Source organism: Amphiura filiformis, chromosome 7 (assembly GCF_039555335.1).
Source record: "Amphiura filiformis chromosome 7, Afil_fr2py, whole genome shotgun sequence".
Taxonomy (NCBI): Eukaryota; Metazoa; Echinodermata; class Ophiuroidea; order Amphilepidida; family Amphiuridae; genus Amphiura; species Amphiura filiformis.
Window position 1 is genome coordinate 14,301,744 of NC_092634.1, and position 25,179 is coordinate 14,326,922.

The 25,179-nt window shown below is 35.4% G+C and overlaps 1 protein-coding gene across 1 annotated transcript in view; it reads right to left on the reverse strand.

Annotated features, from left to right (window-relative positions):
- The window catches only part of LOC140157661 (kinesin-like protein KIF1A), a 204,542-nt gene that overhangs the window by 4,456 nt on the left and 174,907 nt on the right, over positions 1–25,179 (reverse strand). The window contains exons 26-40 of the mRNA XM_072180901.1: positions 24,279–24,372; positions 21,540–21,658; positions 20,931–20,983; positions 20,123–20,231; positions 19,267–19,418; positions 18,389–18,494; positions 17,291–17,405; positions 16,362–16,495; positions 14,977–15,038; positions 10,044–10,121; positions 8,965–8,973; positions 3,272–3,408; positions 2,670–2,903; positions 1,294–1,577; positions 407–599 (exon numbers count right to left, since the gene is read on the reverse strand). Coding sequence (XP_072037002.1) covers positions 407–599; positions 1,294–1,577; positions 2,670–2,903; positions 3,272–3,408; positions 8,965–8,973; positions 10,044–10,121; positions 14,977–15,038; positions 16,362–16,495; positions 17,291–17,405; positions 18,389–18,494; positions 19,267–19,418; positions 20,123–20,231; positions 20,931–20,983; positions 21,540–21,658; positions 24,279–24,372 — 1,879 coding nt within the window. The remainder of the gene's footprint in view (positions 1–406; positions 600–1,293; positions 1,578–2,669; positions 2,904–3,271; positions 3,409–8,964; positions 8,974–10,043; positions 10,122–14,976; positions 15,039–16,361; positions 16,496–17,290; positions 17,406–18,388; positions 18,495–19,266; positions 19,419–20,122; positions 20,232–20,930; positions 20,984–21,539; positions 21,659–24,278; positions 24,373–25,179) is intronic.

Sequence of the window (25,179 nt, forward strand, 5' to 3'; positions counted from 1 at the left end):
GACAGAGTGAGAAAAACACATGACAGGTTTCTCCTTCATGTAAAACTGCACAGAATTAGCCTAGCACAGAAATTGTACATAAGGATTATACAGCTGTATCCTGTAAGCTGTTTAATTTATCAATAGAGTCTTTACACTAACTTGTGAATGTCTTACACCAAAGATACACCAAAAGACATATTACATGACAAGATGGGACAGACAGATGGAAATAAATTGAATATGAATATGACAGACATTGATAGCTCGTGTATGTCTTACACCAAGGATATACCAAAAGATATGACATGACAAGATGGGACAGACAGGCATTGATAGAGAGTTAAGTAAATAAAACAAAAGATGAATTAGCCAAGAAATGGCACTGAAGAAGTAAAAAAGAAAGACTAGGGTTGTTAGTACTTACCCTGAGCATAGCTTGTTGATCCTCACTGTACTCAATCTGAGCACATGCTAGATTAATCAGGGATCTTTCCACTGGATCTTTCTCATTGTTGTAGATATACACGTATGGACGACGGACCACTACATACTTAGTTACCCAACCAGCACCTTTCTCTTCTAGGAAATTAATGTAACCTCTTCTTGACACCACAGGACTAGGATATGGGAAGCAAAAATTATACAGTATGTCATTAATATTGTCCACACAACGTTTTTGCTAATATCAAAATGAGCTCTTTGATATGATTGCAATTGATGCAAAATATAAGCATCAGCACTCATCATAGTTTATCAGTAGTCATGAGAAAATGAGATGTATAAGTCTGATATTACAGCTTTAGTCAGGGGTGTACCAGGTCTACCAAGCCAGGGGCAAAATTTCCAAAGCGTAAATGTTGAATGGGCACTTAGGACTACTGGAAATACTGTGGATAATTCCTACTCATGCAGATACAGAAGAAATGTTTAAGATTAAATAAAATATCATGTTTGCGAAGTAACGCATAGCCCAATGCTAATTATATAGTTGAGCCAGGGACCGTATACTGGCAATAAAAATATTATGAACCATAGTAACTGGTTTAATCTGGGTCACCAGGCAACTTGATAGAAATGTTATGCATGAGCCCTGTCAGATGCATTTCATTGCAATTTGTGCATACTGAAAAATACCAAACAACTATAAGCCATCCCTATATAAACTGTGAACTGACTTATCTGATTCATCACATACAGCAGTGACAATGGCAAAAAACCAAAAAACCTGCACCACAAAAATTTGATAATGTCAACCTCCATAGTCATTATATAACCAAAACGGTTTTGACTGAACAATCAAATTGTCCTTACCTTACTCTTACTTCTTCCACCTCTGGTACAAACAATGATCTCCCTAACCCCTTCTTATCTGAACAGTCATTCACCATATCCTGTGTCTGGATTCCTGGAAGATCAGTTGGCACAGGGAGTCTTCTCTTGGATGGGGACGGACATAGCTTATGAAGTTCTGGTGCTGAGCTTGATGTCTTCATCTTCTCTTCTGGTGTGGTTGGTTGGGTCTCTTCTGGTTCTTCAATTTCATCATCTGGAGTCTGTAGAGTGATGCCAGGAGCATTGCCACTAGGTTCAGTTACCTTGCATTATGGGTATTAGTGGAGGAGATGGGAAAACACACATACAAGCAAATGGTTAGTTTGTTAATTTGGTTAGTAATAATGTTGTTGTTACAGTTCAACACTAGCCGAAGAGGGATATTAAACGGGATTTAAAATCACTTTTTACTCTTTTCTCAATAATCATTTGGTGGTGAAAATATTTTATAATAATTTTAAATTCTATGTTATTCTTTATTCTTATTAGTGTTGGTACACCGTTTGATGAATGGTATCAGTACAGGACAACAACCAAAATAACAAATTAATGAGCAACTCAAACCTTGGTTAGAGCAAAACAAAGTTAATTGGGCAAAATAATGTGGTTCTTAAACAAAATGTTAGCTTGCAGGTTATTGAGAATAACAACATTACTGGAAATTCTATAATGCACCTTTGTTTCATAACCACTAAGGTACATTCATACTTGATAAAGACATTAGTTTCACAATTACATGTGGTTCTTTTATTGTGAGCCCTTGAGTGCCTAAAATTGCCTAAAAATGAGGTTATAGCACACTTTCTAGCCTTTTCCAAGTTTTATCTCTGTAGACTTTGCATACAAAATGGAAAGGTCCATTAAAAAAATAACTGCATTCAAGCTTGTAATAAACTTTGCACAAACTGCTAATTGAGCAAGTCATATGCAAAGCACTACTTTTCAAGATGGGGACTATACAAATTAGTTTTTCATGTATTGTGTGTCCCTGGTATGTATGGTCATTTCAAAAACAAATGGTCCACCTGTTGCTCCTCCATGAAGACATTTTAAGCATGAGCTAGTAATTTGTATGGGGGAATGAGTCGGATGTCGCTAATATTGATTTTGAGATATTAACAAAGAAAGTGTTAAAATTCTTTTGTTTTATATTGTTTTCAGCGATTGATAAATTGACATAACTTCTCAAAGAAAACTTGTATCAACATGGGGTTTTCAGTTTCTGAAAGCTCTAAGTGTCCTTTTTAGAAATATGTGTAAAACTCATTTTTGACCAGGGTTGACATGTGACTCATTCCCCTTGATCATGTCACATATGTTGTATGGGGGCCTGCAAAGGTTAGGATGCAAATTACCTTGACTGCTGGTGGTGCTAGCAATGGTGCTTGGTTCTGCATAAGCAACTTGAGGCATTTATCCATGAGAGCTCTCTCTCTGTCTACAATGCTATCATTGGATAGAGTACTATCTAGAGATGATGTGGTTTCAGACTCTGTCACGTTTGCACCCATATCACTCTCCATGCGGGTGTTGTACTGTTCTTGTTGAATCTTGTCGCGGAGTATGAGTAAATGGCGAGCCTTCTCGACCTGGTGGAAAAGATAACAAAAGTAAGTGAAAGAAATTATATTTACATATTCTATGACCTTAACACCTGTATATTTACTTTGTCACCAATTATAATATTTATACCTGAAAAATGATAACAACAAGTTTATATTAAGTTAATCTTACATATTTTATATGCTTAAAAATTGGTCAAGTTTCAAACCTACTCCTATTTCAGGTAATGGAAGGGCTTCCCTTTCATAAACTTTGCAATTAAACCAAACACACAAAAACAAATTTGTATTAGAATATTTATATTATCTTGCACCAATTTCCTAAAGAGGATGTACATTACCAAAAAAATATGAAACAACAGAAAAAAGTTGACCCGAGTTTTTCTCTCCTTTACCTCTTCCAGCCTGTTAAGCTTCTCCAATTCCCACTGATGATCCAAGATGAGCGAATCTGCACGAGGGCGCCAGCCTTGCAGGTTTTCCTCGCCTCTCACATATTGCCCAGAAGTGTCTATGACCTTACGAGTCGTCTCTGTGTGCCTTTGATTTAAGAAATAACAGAATATGTTGATGAGATACCAATTAACTATAGATGTACGATTAGATGGTTTGATTATGCAAATATCATTGTCCTAAACAGGAGAGATTTTATTTGCTTGGTACATTTCCAATTTTTGATTACTACTTATGAGTACTACATACAAAAGTAGCAGACAGGAGAGAATCTGACAAAAATATTTTTTTGCCCTACCCAAATTCCTTGTAGCATATGATGGATGCCCATGGTGGGTACTTAGTACAAATGACCATACGGGATGTGTTAAACATGTCTCATTTTCCACCATTTGGTATATCACTAGCCCTTTTTTCGTAGGCTGATTTTGGTATATGGATGGGTAATTGTTTCAAAATGTTTCCCAATTTTGCCAAACTTTTGCCAACATTTTCAACATTTGCTGTGTTAAAAAAGTTAATTTGCAGATTTTAGCATAAGATAAACAAGCTTAGGTGGACTGTCATAAGAATTCAAACCCATTGGGAATCCGTCCAAGCTCTCAAGATGTCTGAGGAAGAGATTTAACCCCTTGCAATTTCTTTGACTCATGGTTATCCTTGGGAGATTGGAGCAGGTAATGATTATCTCTCCCTCCAGTGTGTCAGGCCATTTTTTTTCTATATGAAGAGATGTCCTATGCTTCACTCTTGCAGGGCACATGAAAATATGCATTGAACACATAATAACAGTATAAGTTCTACCAGACAAAGATAAAATCAGCATACTATTTACACACTCTTCACAGAGAAGAGAAAAAATAGCACAAAATTATTTAATTTTTGTTACTGAGAACAGAGAGCTCAATATGTGGTGTGTGATAGCAAAATCAGTCTGAAGTCAGTCATACTAGATTTTCAGTTTCTTATAGGATTGTAACAAGCATTTGCAAAGCTACATTTTGCAGACAACCCCATTGAAATTGGACAACCAGTTCAAAACAATCGAAACCAAAAAGAAATATTTTCTTCATTCAGCTATATCTTAAAATCAATATGTTCGACTTACGGCTGATTTTGCTTGATATATGTTCACAAATGTATGATCATTGTCCAACAAAATCCTAAAGTAATTTGTTCAGACACCTGTTGCCTACTGAATTTTGCAGAATCCACTCTATTACTATTATTCAATATTTAGTACCAAACACATGCAACCTACCAAAATAGAACCACAGAACTGATACACAATCTTAAGGTGGGTGGTTTGATTTTGTCATATGGTATTTTCTACCTTACATGGAGGTCTATCACCAAAACAATTTGATTCCAAGTTTTGAGTTCAATTGCTAACATCAGTTTGGATCTTATAAGCCAAGTCAATTGGCCCATAGAATAGGACTGGCATACCACCATCTGGGACAAGGCTGTCATTTTCTGCTCATACCATATAAAGGACACATATTCTAGGCATAAAAATATTTACTGATATTATGAGAAAAACATGAGATTTCTTCCGATGCCAAAATCTCATTTTTATAAGGTTGTAAAGTAGGTTAGTTTAATCTTTCTTTATTGAGGGGATACAATTTCACTGACCAGCACTGCTTGGGAATGAGGCTGTAAATCAGATCACCCACCTTTAAATAGATAGATTGGGCTATTCCAGTTGAAATGCATACACCCCCTATGAAAGTCATGACCTTAATCTCCCACACAGGGAGTGTAGATTTCAAATGGAGTTTTATTCTGGTAACCCTTTGCAATTCACACTCCCTGTGTGGGAGATTAAGGTCATGTCTTTCATAGGGGGTATATGGATTTCAACTGGACTAGTCCATTATATTCATGGTACATACTGTTATGGTTGACCTAAATTCAACATTTACTTAATTCACATGCTTGTGTATACTATTTCCCCAAGTTTTATGCGAAAAATATTTTTTAATTGTTATTCAAATCTTTGACAGAAAACATCAGTATAATAAAACTCATGACATGCACATGCATCCACCATTAATTAAATCCAAAAAACACATTTGAGTTACTAGTATTTATTATATAACCCAGTGTAAAATGATGTCACACTGCCTGTTATGCATTCAGCTATTCTCTCCTGTATCTATAAATACTTTTTATTTGTTTATTTTATTTTTTATTTATTTTGTTTTAACAGCTATCAATATTGCAACTGCTATTACATTACATCTGGAATGCCACTGTTAACACAAGTTGTAACACCATATTTATGCTAAGAAGTACATCTGGCACAAAAAGTTAACTACTCAGTTTTATAACTCACCATGCATTGCTCGAAGTTGTTAATTAAACAAAAACTGAAATATACATTTTGTTATGGAAAATGTCATATTTAATTTCATACCTCAGTTATAATCAAATTTGCCAAGAAATGATAGAACCTTGGGCCAGAAAGTCTGTTACCATCCAAATAAAAAGTGACACCTCATGAAGTTGTTAATGAGATATCAGCAAGCAGAATCTTAGATAACTATCCAGTTACTACCACACAGAATACAGCAATTCTATTGTGGTAACTTTGTAACTCGGCCGAGATTCTGCTTTGTGCAATGGGATATCATGGCATGGATATCCAGGTAAAATGATTGTAGCCATGCATAAACACACACTTCCTGTATTATGCCCATTGCAATCTCATCAAATGTCACTTTTGATTTAGACTATAATAGATTTTCCGACCCAAGATCTCTGTTGTTTTTTTGCTCAATTTTCATAAACGAGGTGTCAAATTAAAAAAGATATCCACCGTAACAAAATGTATATTTCAGTTTTTGTTTTATTGCACAACTTACGAGCAATGTCGGTTATAAAACTAAGCAGTTACATTTTGTGCTAGGTGGGTGACATTCTATTATTATGGCAAAGTCCTAATACCAACCTACAACTAAAATAGACAATCTCTGTGCCTACGTGTTCATAAGTGGAGTAGAGAAATCACAAACCAACAAACAAGTCAATGACAAAACCACATATAACTAGACTTACACATTAAATTGTTAAAAACATAGAGGGAGTGTCAAAGAGTCAAAAGTTGACTTCGATCAGTTATTACATATTACTATTTCCCACATTGAATGGATTTTACAGGGTCTCCCAAAAATAGTTTTCATTCCTACTTTTCTGATTCTTTTTAAAGATTTATAAGGAGAAAGCAAGGAATATAGGGTAAAGATTTAGGAAATGTTTGTGAACAGGAAAGCTAGTGGATGATCACATGGCAAAATGCACATTGTCACTTCAAACTGTCATACTCTTGAGTTAAATTCAAATAATCTCAGTAAAATTATCTTTGTAACAATACTCTCAGGGCCGTTGTAAGGTTGAATATATTGGCATGGCCATCAAGAATTGGAGCAGCCAAAATAATGTTTTATACCAAATAACTCAAATTTGGGTGGTAATGGTTGCCATTGCCCCCTTGCTAGGGCCCTGACTACTTTGAGTAGTACACACCCATAAACTAAAGACATCTTTAGACCAATCTTCAACAGACACAAGTCTCAGCATCTCCTGTTAACAAGGGCCAACGTTCCAAGAAGGGCAACATACGAAACTGCTATGCGCCTACTGCATGTAAACATAAAACCACACATCACACAAAGTGAAAACACGCAACGGTGTGATTTGTTAGACACGCATTACCGAACGATCGGCCTTCACGAATATGCAAGAATTCACAGCATACAAAGCAACTGGGCAACTTTTTAACATTGGCCCCTGTGATTTCACTAGTTTCCTCTCCCACAGAAACCAATGGTATAATTAAGAGACATACTGGGATACTTTTTTCCACCATTTGACCTACAAATTTGGGCTGATAATTTTTGGCAACCTTGCCTTTGGAGTACAAGATATGACAGTTTGAAGTTGAAGCACAGATTACAGCAATGCTTGGGATTATGTGATGAGGCTTATATACATAGGGAAACTAGGTGTACAAAATGTTGGGAAATGTGGTTATATAGAAGGCAAATGTACTAAAAATGACTTAAAATAATTGGGGTTAAAAAATAAATTTAGAATGTATTTTTGTGTCTTTTAAACAAGTTACATTTAGAGGCAAAACTGCCAGGTCTTGAGATCAGTTTTTGAATCTTAATATCAATATGAATAATTCGCAAAGATATCTGAAAAGCCTTTCAGTTGTACTTGTCTAATTAGTTTACTTGTCATATTATTAAACCTTTTTTATGAAGTCTTGGAACTGTAGAAGTAAGTAATAGTACAACTATACAGGATATCTGATATCAGACAATCCAATGCACAATCTGGTTAAAATATAATAGCAGGTATATACTTCTAGCATTGGGATCTCTTTTGTGATTAGACTCTCATGGTATGATTCATGAAAGGCAAAGTATTGCTTTATGAAATTAATTTCATATTTCATACATTTTGTAATAAAACATTATATTTAAGGTCCTATTAATAATGCCGTAAACTGGTTGAACATCACAAAACTGTTCAGGGGCTCAATTTCGTCACACTTTGCATGAATCAAAACTGATTCTCACCAACTCATCTGGAAAGAATCCAGTGAGAATTGACTGATCATTGTAACTTACGGCATATAGAATGCATGTGATTTGGGCAAAATCAATTCTGATTCTCGCAAACTAAATTTGGGAGAATTATTGCGAGAATTGATTCTGATCGTTGCCGAATTTGAGGCCCTGACTGGTGCATCCTGGCAACAGTATGCACTTAAACTTGATATATTGAGTGTCTTAATTCAGTTCAGATTGAGAAACCAGTGAGCTCTATAACTGAACTAATGCTACTTTCCTGTAAAATTTAAAGTACCATGATTTTCTTTCATTTTGAATCTGATGTTCAACCCGATCCCTGATCTCATTCAACCTGACAATTTTACCCAACAGAAATTTTGCCATAATATGTTTTGACGTAATACCCAAAAGATATTTTGAGGACTACATTGCATGGATGCCAAGCACATCGGTATACAAAATAAAAATATTGATGATAAAATGGAAGACTTGGTGATTATCAAAACCTACCTAAGACTGACATGATGCATATAGCCAGAATGTGAGTGAAAAGAACAGAACAAACATGCCAAGTCAATTCCCATGCTCAGATTACAGAATTTGTAACTTGATGTTATTTTATGTAATGAAAAGATTAGTCAATTTCCATGCTAGAGTTACATAATTTGTAACTTGGTGTTATCCATATTATGAAAAAGATGTTAGAAAAGAGGAACAGTTTGGCTACGGTACCCCCTGCAAATTCTTCTTTCAAATGTGACCTTTGCTCATTCTATCGAACGTTTGCAACAACAATGCTGATAAACTGTAAGGTCAACCTTTACATGATCTATTAAAATCTTTATAATAAAAACTATAAGAAAACTAAAAGAATATGAAGGAGAGGAAATTGTACGGGACAATCATCTCTTACCAATCTACGAATTGTCCCCTTTATCATACGGGAGAAAATAGGGAAGAAATTGAATTTAATTTGTAACAAATATGCGGAGGAAAGGAAGGAAGATTGCTACTGCATGTAAGGATTAACTTTTGATACTTGGGACTACTATTAGTCCCTCATTTTTTTTCTAAATAAAAACCTTTCCTGGATTCAAAATTAAATCTTGATATGATTGTTCCAGTCCTCAATAAAGAATGCGCTATTCCATTTGAAATCCATACACCCCTTATGATAGACAATGACCTTAATCTTCTACACAGGGAGTGTGAATTTCAAATGGGGTTACCAGAATGGGTGACTCCATTTGAAATTTACACTCCCTGTGTGAGGGATTAAGGTTGTGTCTTCAATAGGTGAATGTATGGATTCCAACTGGAACAGCCCAATTTCAATTACACTCTTATGGAGATTCAAAAGGTAAATTTCTTGTTTGAAATATTTTAAAATATACTATGATATAATCCTGTTGGTATTTTTATCCCAAAATATTGAAAACATATTACACTCTCAGTCTTAAAAATATGTCTTCTATGCATGAATATGTCTCATATCAGTAACAAGTACAACATTACCAGTCCCCAGATACAAATAATTGGTATTTGTACTTTTGAGAATAGAAGTAGACTTGTCACATAAACTATTCTTCATTTACCATTAACATAAATTGGCTAACCTTAATAAGGAATATTGTTAGTAAAAGAAATTGTTTGATCAGGAAAGATTGACCAAGAAGAAAAAAAAATCAAAATTTATAAGAGGCATGTTAAATAAAAAAACATTAAATTCAGTTTACATGCATTATCAATTTGAACTTTCATTGAAGTATATTTAATTAAGTCAGTAGCACTCAGCATGCAGGAGGAATTTATTTGTAAAGGCCGGATCTGGTCCATGGAACGAAAAGCATTAGGTGAATTTAGCAAAGGACGTTTGCATGTTGCAATTTACAGTGACGTACAAAGTGAAAATCATACAATTACTGAAATTGAATCTAGAAACACTGCAAGCATATCATTTGCATAAAAGCACAATTTGCAGTGGTGCTTTGTTACCATGGTTACCAAATCACAGATGCAACAATAGATAGTGAAAACAAATCTATGTGTATACGTGATCAATCAGACTTTTGACTCTTGGCTCTCCCTATTATCTACGGGGGTGAGCACCCCCTGTATTTAATCTTACCACTCAAATGTGGCGAGTTAGTGATGGGGGATGTGGATTCGAGGAGTTCCCGTAGGTCATGTATACTGAATGATTTGCCTTGGGTTAAAGGTCAAAGGTCATTCAGGTACACGATGAAGGCATGGAAGTGTAGAGTGGCAGAAAGAAATATACAGAAAGCAGGTTAGAATTATATAGGTGCAACAAAATTAGTTTAGTAACACCTTGGCATTCTCTGAATATAGCTACTCTTTCCAGAATGGGACACTATTTTCTAAGTCCCTTCTTTCCCTCCTTTTTGATCTACAAATGACATTAAACTAATCTATGATCTAATTGCTAAATGCATAATTTACTTAAAGGTTAATGAACGTGTACTTCTTGTTGGGAGATAAATTAGACAAAATAATGCACACACACTGATGTTGATGCGTCTAATACACGAGCCCCAAAGGGGGAGTGATTTGGCACATCAACATCAGCGCAAGTGCATTATTTTGTCTAATTTCTCGAGCAACAAGTAATACGCGTTCATTAACCTATTTCATACACAAGAAGAACATGCTTGCTCAGATTGGTTCTTGCTATTTAAGAGTGTATGAAATGTATCTAAAACATAGTTTAAAATCACACACAGATCGCCAACTTGTGTATATTCGGAGCTTAACTTGTACTTCAGAATTTACTCTTATGAACTTCGCTATCTAAATCATGAAACACCATCTTGAATATGTATAAACTAATTCAGGAATAGATTTCTCTCAAGAAGCAGTTGTACATACCTTATTGCATGACTGTCCCTACGCAGTGAATCCTCATATTGAAGGATGGTAAATATGCAATCACTGGATGGTAAATACGCAATCACTTAACAAAGAAAATCCTATCCCTCCCTTCCCCCAAATTTCCTACAATTTTCAAATTGATCACTAACAGATTACATTATGTGCACTATGAAAAAGTTGTATTATGAATAGAAATTCAATACATATATTCAGAGAATGCCTCATTGTTTCAGCAGACTAGCGGTAAAAATAAATAAATGACTTGTTTCAGTTATTGTATCTGTTATCCTGTCTTGTAGTTAGTTTGTTACGGTAAAAATGTCTAAGTTTCTAAGTAAGCAAGATTAAATAGCAAACTGCACATAAAATCTGTCACATGTAGCAATATATGTCGTCTGTTCACCAGTTGACCACATTGTAGGAAATTCAAGTGGCTTAATCCAAAAGTGCGAGAATCAATCCTGATTCTTGCAGAATAAATTTACGGTAATCATTTGGTTCTTGCAAATCAACTTCTGTATAACTACAAAAGTTTGCAAAAATCAACTTTGATTCACGCAAATCGTTTCTCGCCAAAATTCTGACTCTGTGGTGAATGAACTTAGGTGAATGAATGTGTACTGTACGTACAAAATTGCCAAGTTTTAGCAGAACTTTGATGTTTCCATCATCTTTACTTCCTGATTTGTAAAAGCTCTACATCCACCCCATGTAAACCACTGTTTATTCTGAGTCTGTACGTTGCAATGAAAATGAAATTGGTGCAAAATTTCAAAGAAAGTCCTTTCTTGAGTAAAACACTTTTGGCGTCCCAAATTTCAGAGCCAGTGACCACCGTCATCCAGTTAGAAAATGCATCAACTTACAATACACTAAATCCTACCTTTCCATAAAGACTTGTGACTATATTTAGGCATAACAGCCCACCACGGCAGAATTAACATACATATGAAATCATGAAAATCTCCTGATAACCTATTGCTATACTATGCTGATAATGTGGTATGTTGGTGAACAGACCGTTGTAAATAAGTAATCAAAATTTATATCAACAAATGTTATTTATTTGTATAAACCATACACTATCAGACAACACTTTCTATTCTACTAATCTCATCACACAAACAAACAAACAAATGACGGACACAATCTAAATCTATAACATCATGTAAATTCATAGGTAGAGAATGGTCAAACTGGAGAAATTTAAACTTCTACGCTACCAAATATTTTTACTCACTATTTGTACTTTTGCCTAGACTTGGGCATCATCAGCTGTTGTTTACCCTATGACCTGACATCTAGATCTACTTGCTGAGTGATGACATCATATGTCCATATGTGTACATCCATATCAAAATGATGCACTTGTCGGCTACTACATGCGTCTCATTTCACATGATAGCTAGGAGCCAATACCAGACTCATCTCAAGTGGAGGTCACTTCCACTTATCCCTAAGTCACATGGTTAATTTAAGGAATGTTCTCTGTATTCCTAAACCATGTGACTTGGGATGATTTGAAGGGACCTCCACTTGGGACGAGTCTGGTATTTGTTCCTAGCTATCATGTGAAATGAGACACATGTAGCAGCCGACAAGTGCATCGTTTTGATATGGATGTACACATATGACATCATCAAATTAGCACGGAAGCGCTATTCATATTAAACAGGAGGGGGGCCCAAATCTGAACAGAGACACCCAGTCTAGCACAACTTGCTACAATAATTTGATGTCATCTAGACATATGAATGAGGAGAGCCATACGATATGATAAAAATTGATGTCATCAGAACATATGACATCATCACTCAGCAAGTTGAATTAGGATATCAGGTGCAAGCGTAAAGCACAGCTGACAAAATGCCCAAGGTCCGGCCAAAGTACTCCTGGTAAGTAAAAATCTTGAGCAGTGTAGAAGTATAAATTGGTCTGAATCTAAATCTAGTTGGTGCTATAGAAAGTCATGCAGTTACTCTCAGAAATACTCAAAATACTCTGGTTCTATCTCAGTACTCAGGAATAAAGGTAACAAGAATATTAGCAATTGAGAAAGACAAAGAGAAATTAGAAGGAGAACAAGAAAAACTTAAGGGGCACTGAAGGAAATTTAAAATTAGGGTTAGAGGGCTTTAAGATACAATATATCCTATATTGGGCCAGATCTTAGATATGTAATTTTAACACAAAAACCTATATTATGTGACAAAATTGTTTTATTTCTGCATTTGTTCTTTTTTCTGAATATTATTCCAAACATAGTAAATATGAACTTTAATGTTTTTTGATTTGCATAGAGTGTTTCCTACTTCAAATAATTACTTTTGTTAATATTATCAATTTTATTTTTAATGGGAAATGTTTAATCTTTTAAGGGGGTACAAACAATTGGATGACAATTTTTGAAAAATGATAACAAAATCTTCATATATGGCAGTATGTACTTATATAGAACTGGCATTCTTAAATATTAACTAATTATTAAGTGTAGAGGAAATACACATACATTAATAACAAAAATCACATGACTATCGCAAAAATGTATTAAACACATGTGACAAAAATTGTAAGAATTAAGGCACAAATTGATAAAATGTACTACTTGTTCAAAATGATTATATTTGGTATTTCAGATTAAAATACCTGTCCATCAACTAGACAATGGACTATTCCAGTTGAAATCCATACACACCCTATGGAAAAAATTACCTTAATCTCCACACAGGGGTGTAGATATCAAATGGTGTCACCCATTTAGGTGTCCCCATTTGAAATTCACACTCCCTGTGTAAAAGATTTAAGGCTATGACTTCCATAGGGGTGTATGGATTTCAATTGGAATAGCCTAATTTGATTGGGTTAAGCTTAAGCATTGTCTGCCTGCATTGGTGATTTCTACTACTGCTACTCTTGACATCAACACATAGGCACAAATCAGATCTAATTTAAGCAGAGGTACTATCATATGTTTAATTAATATAAACACAAAGTTTGAATTGTTATATTGAAAAGTTATCATGTTTTGAAGATATCATGAAAGAAAATTCTTTTCAAGACCCAACAGGTTTCTAACTAAAGAATTCTTCATTTGAATATATGTATCAAAATGGATTTAATTTTGGTCAAATTTCTAAATGCACTCCACGATGTCAGGCACCAGCTGTTGTGGTTTAAGACTGTACCCAGGTTTTATGCCATTTAGAAATTTGTTGTTTTTGTAGAAAATGGAAAAACATATCAGATGCTTGGATATAAGAATGTTTCTCTATCATGATATTTTGAAAGAACAATACAGTTTTCAATTATACAATCAAAATGTTGTGTTTAAGATAATTGAACATAATAATAGCGTCTTGGAGCTTGTACAGACTGTATCAAAATGATTGGTACAAATCAATGTGTAGTGGTTATGAAGAAGTCTGCCACATTAAAAAGCAACAAAAAATCCACTTAATCATTTTTGGAGGTTAAATTTTAAACATTTCAAGAGGATTCATGTTGCATTTGAAAGAAGCAGGCTTTTCAATACACACCAAAACTGATGGATACCAGTAATTTTGATACAGCCCGTAGTATGGGGCACTGGTAGGGGGCATTGTAAAGGGAGAGCCTCAGTCATATGTCCTACCAGTGTAGGGTGGGATTTTGGAAAATAAACTTCTCATTTATGATGTGATAAAGTTGTTTTCAATTGGTTTGATTCATTTCTGTTTTTTATTACCATTTCTGTACTTTTGGGAGAGGCTTTTTATTTTAATGCAAGCCTTCAAGTTGTGAAGTTATGAGAAAGGGTTTTTTTTAAACCCAAGACTCCACAGACATAAATGACAGCCAGTGAAAAATTCACTGATCATCCAGGATTTGAACCTGGGACCTTATGAAGTTGTTTCATTTTTCACTCAAGATTTAGTCAAACCATGCAACAGAATAACAAATTTCAATCAGAAAAGTTATCTTCAGATCAGCTTCATATAAATTCCTGGGAAAGTGTTGACTTCAAGTATTTTACTGAAGTCAAATCAAAGATATAATTGCAGGAAGAGCTATTGCAAGAAGATATGGCAAGCAGAGGTGCTAAAGAATGTTGTATTAAAATAAGTGCAACAAGCAGACGGTAAGAGATAAGCGCAAAATGCAGCATCTAAAAGCGACGATTACAAACTTACCTGGACTTAGCGCCTCAGCTGAACGACGCATCGCCAACTCATAAACACCTGTCACACGGTTGCTATGGAAACACAAAGAATATGATGTCTTTATTAGAATCATATTAAACATTATGTTTTTTATTTTCTACATTTCCAAAATAAATGTTTGTAAATGAATGGCATTACCTAATTATAAAGCATTGATGTTATTCATGCAGATTCTTATGCCATCATCACACCGTAATTTTCCGGAAAAAATAACATTGTTTGTGCAGAGGCCAAAAATATAATGTTACAGTTTGATCGGCGGGCCTTGTGACATCACAGATTAATATCAATATATTTTGAGTTGTCTTGTGACATCACGCCAGAAGCATCACAAATTATTAATTAAAGTTCCAGAACTTTTGCCTACTTGCAAAATGTAGACCAGACTAGTCAACTATGTCACTCTTAATGTGGGTTTACTTTCTGGTGTAGTAGTAAAAGCCTAACAATTCCAGCTGATTACTAGCTGATGAAACTATAAACAAGCACATAATTAGAGAAGGAGAACTGCGACTCGACCGCCATCTTGAACCAGGCATAGTGCAAATACTGGGGGTATTCAGTTCGTCTCGGAATGCACTTAAAGGCATTCGTTGTCATGCAAGCGCAACATGGATGATGGGCGTATTTAAGAGATGCACTTGATGGGACCTGCACGTGAGTACCAAGATGCTTTAGATGAGATGCAGAATTGTCTTCGTTCGTCCCCGCGCACCATCGGCAAGGACCCGAATACCCCCAATTTTCTCCCCATAGCTGATGGCGTCATTGTACATGGCAGTATAGGGAGTCCCGGTTCAAGGAGGATGGTCTAACCTCATCATACTATTTCTAACTATGACTTTGACCCCCACTCCTCCCTGTCAAGTTTCCTTCCAGTATTTCATCCCCTTTTCATAAAAGAACCTGTGCATTTAGCCCTTCCAGTTGAAATCTATAGTATACACCCAATATGGAAGACATTACCTTAATCTGTAACACAGGGTGTGTGAATTTCAAATGGAGTTACCCATTCAGGTAATCCCATTTGAAATTCTCACTCCCTGTGTGGGAGATTAAGGTAATATCTTCCATAGGGGGTGTATGGATTTCAACCAGAATCCCCCATTTGAAGGCCAATAGAGTAAGTGTAAGAAGATGTGGGTTAACCCAATGTGGCTAAATCCAAACAAGACATCTTTCAGCCCTAATATTTACAGAGTCAATGAGATAAATACAGGCTTTCTACTGGAGAAAAGAGAGGATGGGGTTGTTGATTAGACCATCTCACTTAAAGCTCTGTTCAGACGGTCTGAAAGGGCTGGGATGAACAAAGAATGAAACACAAGTCTGTTTACAATTTTCTGAACACTCACCAATCCATATCTTTGTAGTATCCCCCAGTAAACAGACTACGTAATGACCTAGCTGGGCTGATCCTAGCATCTCTCTCAAACACTTGTAAACATAAATCCTTAGTAATACATGCTGACTGGCCACAGTTGTCCAGCTGCAAGAAATGAAAAATGTTAAGATTTAAGTCACATCTTAAGACACTTCAGTCTATCTCTCACTTGCACAGACAAGTTAGTTTTCCAATCATACCTTTCAGATGGGAAGAAAGTATAATACAGAAATTTCAGGAAATATAGAAAAAAAACCCATAATACTCCTCTGTCCAATGGAAAGATTCAGGAAAAAATAAGATTACTTTACAATCAAGTTATCTCAACCGGTAAGGCATTTGACTGCGTTGTTTGTTTGCTCTCCTACAATAATTAAGCTAACTTGAGATTCCCCTTGGCAAGGAACTATCTGCTTATTATCTTAGTTACCGTACGAGAACCTGGTGAGCTGATCCTGGCTGTGATGGTTTATTGTGGTATGTATAAGGTTTTTCTTAGCTGCAAGTCCTTGATTGATGCTAAATGGTTTATAAGTTGTGTCTTGGGCCACTGTGGTCAGTGAATTCCTGTTAAGTGTGCTGAGGCTTGTGTGTAATGCCTGTGTGTAGCGCATTATAAATCTTCTTAGTTGCAAGTCCTTGATTGATGCTAAATGCTTTATAAGTTGTGTCTTGGGCCACAGTGATCAGCGAATTCCTGTAAAGTGTGCTGAGGCTTGTGGGTAATGCCTGTGTGTAGCGCATTATAAATCTTCTTAGCTGCAAGTCCTTGATTGATGCTAAATGGTTTATAAGGTGTGTCTTGGGCCACAGTGATCAGCGAATTCCTGTAAAGTGTGCTGAGGCTTGTGGGCTTATACCCGTGTATAGCGCACTATAAATCACTGCACTTTTTCTTACCTGTAGATAAGCTGACATGGTAAGATAGACCCTCTCACCATATGGAGTTGTACGATTCAACAGGACTGAGTTGTGAAGAGAAGTATCCCATGCCGCAGAAAAACGGAACATTGTCCTGAAAAATATACAAAGACAAATTACAGTGAGTCAAGTCAATAAACAATCAGTAATTTGTATTTATTGCAGTGCTCCTTTCTAAGCTTTTATTTTCTTCAGTAGACTTGAGCTATTTTTATGATTTCTAATATTTTGCCCTTACAAATTACTGTGCTATGTAAAAGCATTTTGCTATAGTTGAAAAGTAGCGGCGAATGGTTGGAAGTTGTACCTATGTTCAATAAATAATATGAATAACTTTTAATTTATAGAAGGTGTTGTAAGGTTACAAGTGCTTGTAAATATATGTTCCAGTTATTCAAGTCTCCAGTAAATTAATATATTCTGTCGGTCCGTTTCACGTCACTTCCGGTTGATGATGTTCGAGTGAAAACAAGTCCGTGATTCGATTTTTGTTGATGATTTCTGTCATTGGTGTAATGTAAATTTCAATCGCAAATAGTCAGTGGAATCAAACAACCGTTTCTAAGTCTTCAGAGTGAAAGAAACTTACTTGATTTACCGTTTATATACTGACAAACTTAAAATTAAATTTCATGGTCGAGTGTCGTTTTTTCCGAAATTGAATGTCACTCCAGCAACATCGCTATGTAGCCTCCTTCACAGCTGGTTTCTGTTGTACCCAACAAACCGTGAGCCACATGCAGTTTGGGCCCGAGACTAGAGATAGCCCGGATGTCCGACCGACAGAATACAACCAATATTATAAAATGGCTCTATCCTAGCTTTCCCTTCAAAATTCTTGGTGCCTTGTACAAGATTCTGAGCTCATAATGACTAATAAAGTTTTATGCTGCCGTAATTGGTTGGTACAATTCAAAGGGACCATTTGAAGTATCTGTGATATGTTATTTTGAAGAAAAACACACAAGCATGATTATGCTACCCTCATTGGTTGGTACATTACAAAGGAACTGTTTGTAGTTATCTGTGATTCATCATTATGAAGAAAAAACCCATGATGTGATTCAGTTGACTTACCTTTCATCCCCAGGTTGTTGTATATACATAGAAGAGAGAAGATTGAGAGACAGTACAGAGCATTCATGGTCAGGTTCTGTCACTTCTAGTGTGGTTCGGATACGACCTGTAAAACAATCACACAAAGTTACACAAGTATTAACTACAAGTTGTATCAATATGATTGGTAACCATCAGTTTTCATTGATAATAGATGAGTCTGAAGCACCAAAATTCAACATAAGATCCAAATAATGTGTCGATTAATTATATAACAAGTCAGAAACTATACATTCTGGACATTTCACTGTGATGCACTTTTTTGTTTCTAAAATCCAAACTAATGGAGCTATTTACCTCAAAACATGGAATAAAAATGTTTGGGCGATGGGCCTCACAGAGAGGTAGAACACACTATGTGTTACAATCAGACCACCCCCCTTTAAACAGATGTTAAAAGACGTCAAGACCTTCTAATCAGAGCATATTCTTTCGAGGGAGATTGGATAATCTTTCCCTGGGAAAGATCTGACATCAGGTTTTTTATTTCACCTTGAAGGGATGGATATTCTTGCAAATATGGAATGACTTCTGCCTAGGCCATTCAATATGCCATGAATTAGTAGGACTACATCTGTTATCTAATGGTCAGTTTATACTCAATTCTCTGGGTTGATAGGATGAACAAATTTTAAACTTAACGCAGAGCAGCCAGCGCACATTTTTCCCAACATTTATGTGGGTTGGCTGCTCTGGGTAAAAATTAAAATTTGTTCAGATTATACTCTGATTTCCACGTGTATTATTTTTATGTGCGGCTTTACAAAACAAGTCAATGTGAGACTGAAAGCTAGAAACACCTCAAAACCATACTCCCAATTCAACATGTGATAACTTACCTACAACAACTTCTTTGACATCTCTCCATAGGAGTTCATTGGATGATTCATGTACTATGGTGACAGCCAGACGTCTTTGGATGCCTTGATGAAGGAGTAACACACCACAGCATGGGTACTCATCACTGTGATCTACACAGGCTGGAAGGTACCTGAAAATGAAAGTCAATAAATCATGTCTCACATGAACAAAATTCATTTAAATCATACCCATATTGCCAATTTCAACTATATACTTAAAAAGTAGCAAAAGCCCCACACATTTCAATTTGGGCATTACAAGGCCATTTCAGAAGCAGTAGAATTTTTAAAATAATTTCCCGATAGAATTCTAACAATTTTCCTCTCCCCAGTTATAGTGGCTCAAAATTTCTGAATAAAAAAAATGTGTGGGGAGCATTTTCATTTCATACAAATGTTTCAATACATCCATACATTGTTGATTAATTGTGGTGGTTTCATTTTGGAGTTCATTAAAAGAACTGAGAACATGATCAATTGCTTATGTCCTAAGCAGAGCTTGCTTATGTCAAAAGCAGAGCTGAGGACAAAAACAATGATCATGCCCTATTCCTGACCTGAACCCTGTTTATACATACCAGAACATTTTGGTGATTGTATTTCATCAATAATAACGAACATTATGATGTTACATTCCAGACAAAAACAATGATCATGCCCTCAAGTCTAATCTTGAACAGTTGGTGATTGTATAATAAAAAACTTTTTATGATGTTACATGTACATTCTCGAAAATGAGATTTTCTTGCTTATTTTCTATCCTGTGAAGGAACATTTTCACATCCCACACAAGCAATGACTCTGATTTTGATAAGTTTTTTAAGTTAATACTTACTCTCCAGAGGGCGCTAATTCTTCTATTTCAAACCAGATGAGTAGATCATGTCTGGAATGTAGATGACTAGTGCTGGGCGTACTAACAAATCCTAGCTTTGGAGACGGTACTAAGGAGAGAAATCAACAAAGGAAATATATGTAAATACAAACATCCATTTTTGTTGTTGTCTGTTGCAGCTTAGCTTATGTCAAAACTTCTGAGTGGTTGACATCTAATGGAGGATTTTGTCATTTTTATTTTTGGACATATAAAGCCCCAAATTTGGCATATGATCACATTTACCTTTGCTATAAGGAGGAATTTAACTAGCTTTTAGGTGACCTTCTTTGAAATGGATCAAAACAACTTTACAGATGCATTATGGTGTTTGTCAGCATTTGTCAAAAAATCGTAAACATTTTAGTGCAAAATCACTGTGATTCAAAATATGCAGGGGATAGCAATTTTTACTTACGTAGAAAGCGGGAGGGGTAAAATTTCCAGGGCATGTGTACGTAAGGAAAATGATGATTTGTTTGAGTAATAAAAAATTAAAGTGAACAAAACATGGTTTTTCCAAGATTTTATTCATTACTTAATTTAATTAATTTAATTAATTAATACAATATCTCAATTTTGCCATTTGTAGTACTCGTGGAAATCCTTCGCCATTTTATTTGTATGTAATTCAAGGGGGTAAAAAGTTACGTACGCTTTGAACGCAAGTGAAATTGATGAAAATTATAGACAGCCCCTTATACACTACATATAGGGGGATGGCAAAGAAATCAAATATATTGACGTGACATTACTCAACTATACGTACCAGGTGTAGCTAAAGGAAGAGAAGACGGGAAATGTCTCTTTAGTGGTCGCAACCTGTATCAATGAAATAAACAATATATGTTAGAGAAACAGCCAATGGTGTCCACTGTATTACATGTCAGATGTACTACCTACTTACTCCTAATATTGTAATAAAGAAAAAGAATACGAAATCTTATAACATGTCATCTGATAATTTTTGTCCTCTATTGTAGGAGAGCCCAGGTCCTCAGATAGCCAAAATAAGTCTTATCTGGTACATTGGTGGTTTTAATGATGTAATGGATGCACATATAACAACAAATAATTTATTCAAATTGTGACATCTTCAGATGGCCAAACCAAGTAGGTCTTCAGATAGTAAATAAGCCAAATAATTCATTCTATGTCCCTAGATAGCCAATATAGTCTTACCTGATATGCTATTGGCTTTAATGATTCAATTGATGATATCCAAAAATTCTATGTCCTCAGATAGCCAATATAAGTCGTACCTTATACACTGTTGGCTTTGATGATAATGGATGAATCTGATGATGACTTTAAATACAAATGGTGATATTTTCAAATGACATATCACATGTCCTCAGATAGCCAATATGAGTCTTACCTGGTCAATTGTTGGCTTTGATGGTGTAATGGATGTGCCTGATAATGACCAAATATTTCAAACACAACAGGTGATGTCCTCAGATAGTCAATAAAAGCTTTGGTAACTGTCACATTGATCTGAAAGTAAAGCATGGATATACACACTCAAAACAGTTCCCTAATTGTTTTAATAATATCTTTCAAATCTAGGATTTAATATATTCAATTCATACCCAAACCCGAGTTAAACATGATAAATCCTAAGGTATTTCCTTTTTCTGTCAAAATTTGCTGATCTTATAGCCTAAATGCTGCACACGTTTGGTGTCAAAACTTAATCGGCACAAGTCTGTTAATCAAAACTTCAAATTCAAACCACAAAGGTTAGTCTAATTCAATAAGCCCAATCGCCATTGTCATTTCCAGTTTTTGAGAGCAGTTTTGAACACTTTGACCTCTGACATATCGGGGAAATTGCTGTAATTATTATTAATTCATAACCTCATTAATAAACATGATGCATGCAATCCAATTACATTTAGTTAATTGTGAAAACGTGAACACAAATCAAGGTCATTATCTCACAATTGACCGCAAAATGCATAATTGTTAGAAAGTAAATATTAGTAACCTCCATGAAGCGCTGTATTGTCGTTGAACAAACAGGCGCACGCTGGCTGCCGTATTTGGATTGCACGCTACCATATTTGCACAGATTGTGATACACACTTTTGATATTGGTTGTCCTGTTTTAGCCTGATCGATTTTTGGAAAAGGAAGATGTAAAAATCATCTATTTTTACAAACTTTTGAGCAAAGGTTTGTGTTATTTTGTACAGAGAAGAGATCAAAGTGACGGTTGTGAATGAGGTTAATAACTTTGCATCGGTAATGTCGGGCATGGTGAAAAATCTATACATTTTGCTTTGGACCTCGGAATATCGGGATATTCCTTGGTTCCAAAGGCAAAATGTTTAGATTTTTCACAATGCCCTCCAAATCATCGATGCACAGTTATTAACCTCTAATTAATTTATTATTGTCATTATGTTATCATTAAAAATATTTAAATAATTCATTCATTCAATAACAATGTTTTGGGGGTTTGTTTTCATACTTGTTAAACATTTTAGATTATATTTTGTACGCACAAAACCAATTTTTTTAAATTTTCCAAAAAGGTCAGAGGGCAAAGTGTCCCAAAACTGCAAAAATCTGTCCCACAATGCATTGCGTATTAACATCAACAAATTACATATATAAAGCGCATAAGACCAAAGTGTCAATGCATTCCGAATTTTGACCAAACCTTTAACCATGTTTCCTTCTTTACAATGCACCATATTATTACTTCTATATTACTTGATACAAACATATTGGGCACCATAATGTCTTTGACTCTTAACAAATCTTGATAATTGTAAATGAGAATCTTTGAAAAGCAATCCTTAAATAAAACACTGAATAACAAACTAAGAGATATCTTGTGCATATTAGTTAACATGCAATCATTCAACTATTGGTGACTATATGGATACAATATCTATATTGGCATGTGATAAGTCTTGCAGCCAAAGCAACAGAAAACTAAGTAACACAATTTTGTGCATGTATGATAAGACATGCAATTGATGTACCATGATCATGATGCATGGTGACACAATGCTAACAAGACTGATTACAACCCGTCAAATACACATTGTCTAACAGAACAAAGGCTTTACTGACGTGTCTAACAAAACAAAGGCTTTACTGACGTGAAATAGCATAATTTCATAATTGTTAGATAATTCGAGATAACCAGATCAAACCTACAATGTTAATAAGATATGCACTTGGTGCACTTTATTTACATTATTTGCACCACCCCACACAGGTGTAATAGTGAGCTGTTGGGATAATTACTAAATGCCAAGAGAACATACAGCACGGTTGCAGTCTCTATATACATTGAAGCAAAATGATTATGATGTATCTCAGTGGCAGCATAGTCTATTAAAGTATAATTCTATGACTATGGGGTCATTGGGGGGGGTCTTTTGAAGGTCACAGTCTCAAAGTATTGCTTGGCAGACAACAGATTCAAATTCAGAATACCATAATTAACAAAAATAAGCTGGTTGCTAACTTTTATGCAAACTTGCCGCTAGGAACGTGATTTTTCCAAAAGAGAGCCAGTCTATAATGTTATTCAATTTTCCTTAACTTCATTACAATGACAAGCTCAGCAAACTATAGTCTCACCCTCCCACCCACCCATACAGACAAACATACACATCACCAACAACAAACCAAATGCACCCAACACACACACCCCACCCCGTCCCACACCTATCACCACAATCATCACATGCATCGGCAAGCTGTTGGAAGTAACATCACAGACCTGAACTATACATAAACAATGACATTCATAACAGACATGGTTATGGTGACTTAACACTCATCAAGAACAATCAAATACAACTAAGCACATTATCATGTGTGCAGGAATTTGTATGAAATTTATTGGTATTACGAATAATCATCAATGATTGATATAGCAAAGAGTACATATGATTTTGCATGCAAAAATATTTAACTTTGGTTTTACTTGAAACAGTATAATGTTGAATGAATGGTGCTATCTTAAAATTAATTTCAACAAATGACAAAGACAAACAAGAAATAAAAACCCGGCTACACACTACCAGCAAGAAAAAACTGGTGTGACGTACATGATGCTTTTGCTGTTTGATGAGTGCTAAAGCCGACTTACATTTTGAACAAAGTAAAAACCAAGGGGTGGGCCGGCAACACCCGCGTTGTTCTGAACAGGTTGCGTTACGAACGCATCATGCCCGTGTATGAAACTGCAAAATAAAAGAAAACATAAAATGCAAAGCGGCAATGGACAAAATCAGCCAATCAGGGAATATATAATATATAGTGGCACCTTCACCAGATTAGGAACATCACCACGGTAACAACAGGCTGCAGATAATGGAGGCCATTTTGAATTTGTTGAATGATTGAAACTACTTGATTGAAAGTGTACATTGTTTGCTATTCATTTATGATCTAGTTTACCAAGTTTATTCATTGCCAATTTCACATGTCAAAAATAGCCATGTTTATTTTAGAAATTTGCTTTACTTGAATTTCATATAAATTTCATATAATGCAAAAATGGAAGCTTTAACTATTGCAGTCCAAATTAAGTTTCTGCAAATAAAATAGCAAATCTTTGTTGTTCTGAAATGTCCCATATCTTGAACCAAAGGAAAGCAGACTAATATAATATGGCATAACTGGGATACTAAACGAGTCCCTCTTTATCACATATATTGCATCTTCTGACTGTGATAACATTTCACCATAAAACACCTTTAACCTCCTCATTTTGATAAGTTTATTATTCAATCATTCAACAATTCTGTGTGACCACCACATGACTTGAAACCAGTCAAGCATCATCCACCACCCTAGCAACCATCATTCCAATCAATCAATCAATCAATCAATCAATCAATCCATTGAATTGATAACTTACGTTTTGCACATGATAGAAACCCAGTGCGGGGCCTTGGCCCAAGTTCTTAAGCGGCTCTGTAGAAAATGCTTCATCATGTCGGTGAAGAAAACTGTGGCATACATTGGCACACAATACAGGGAAACAT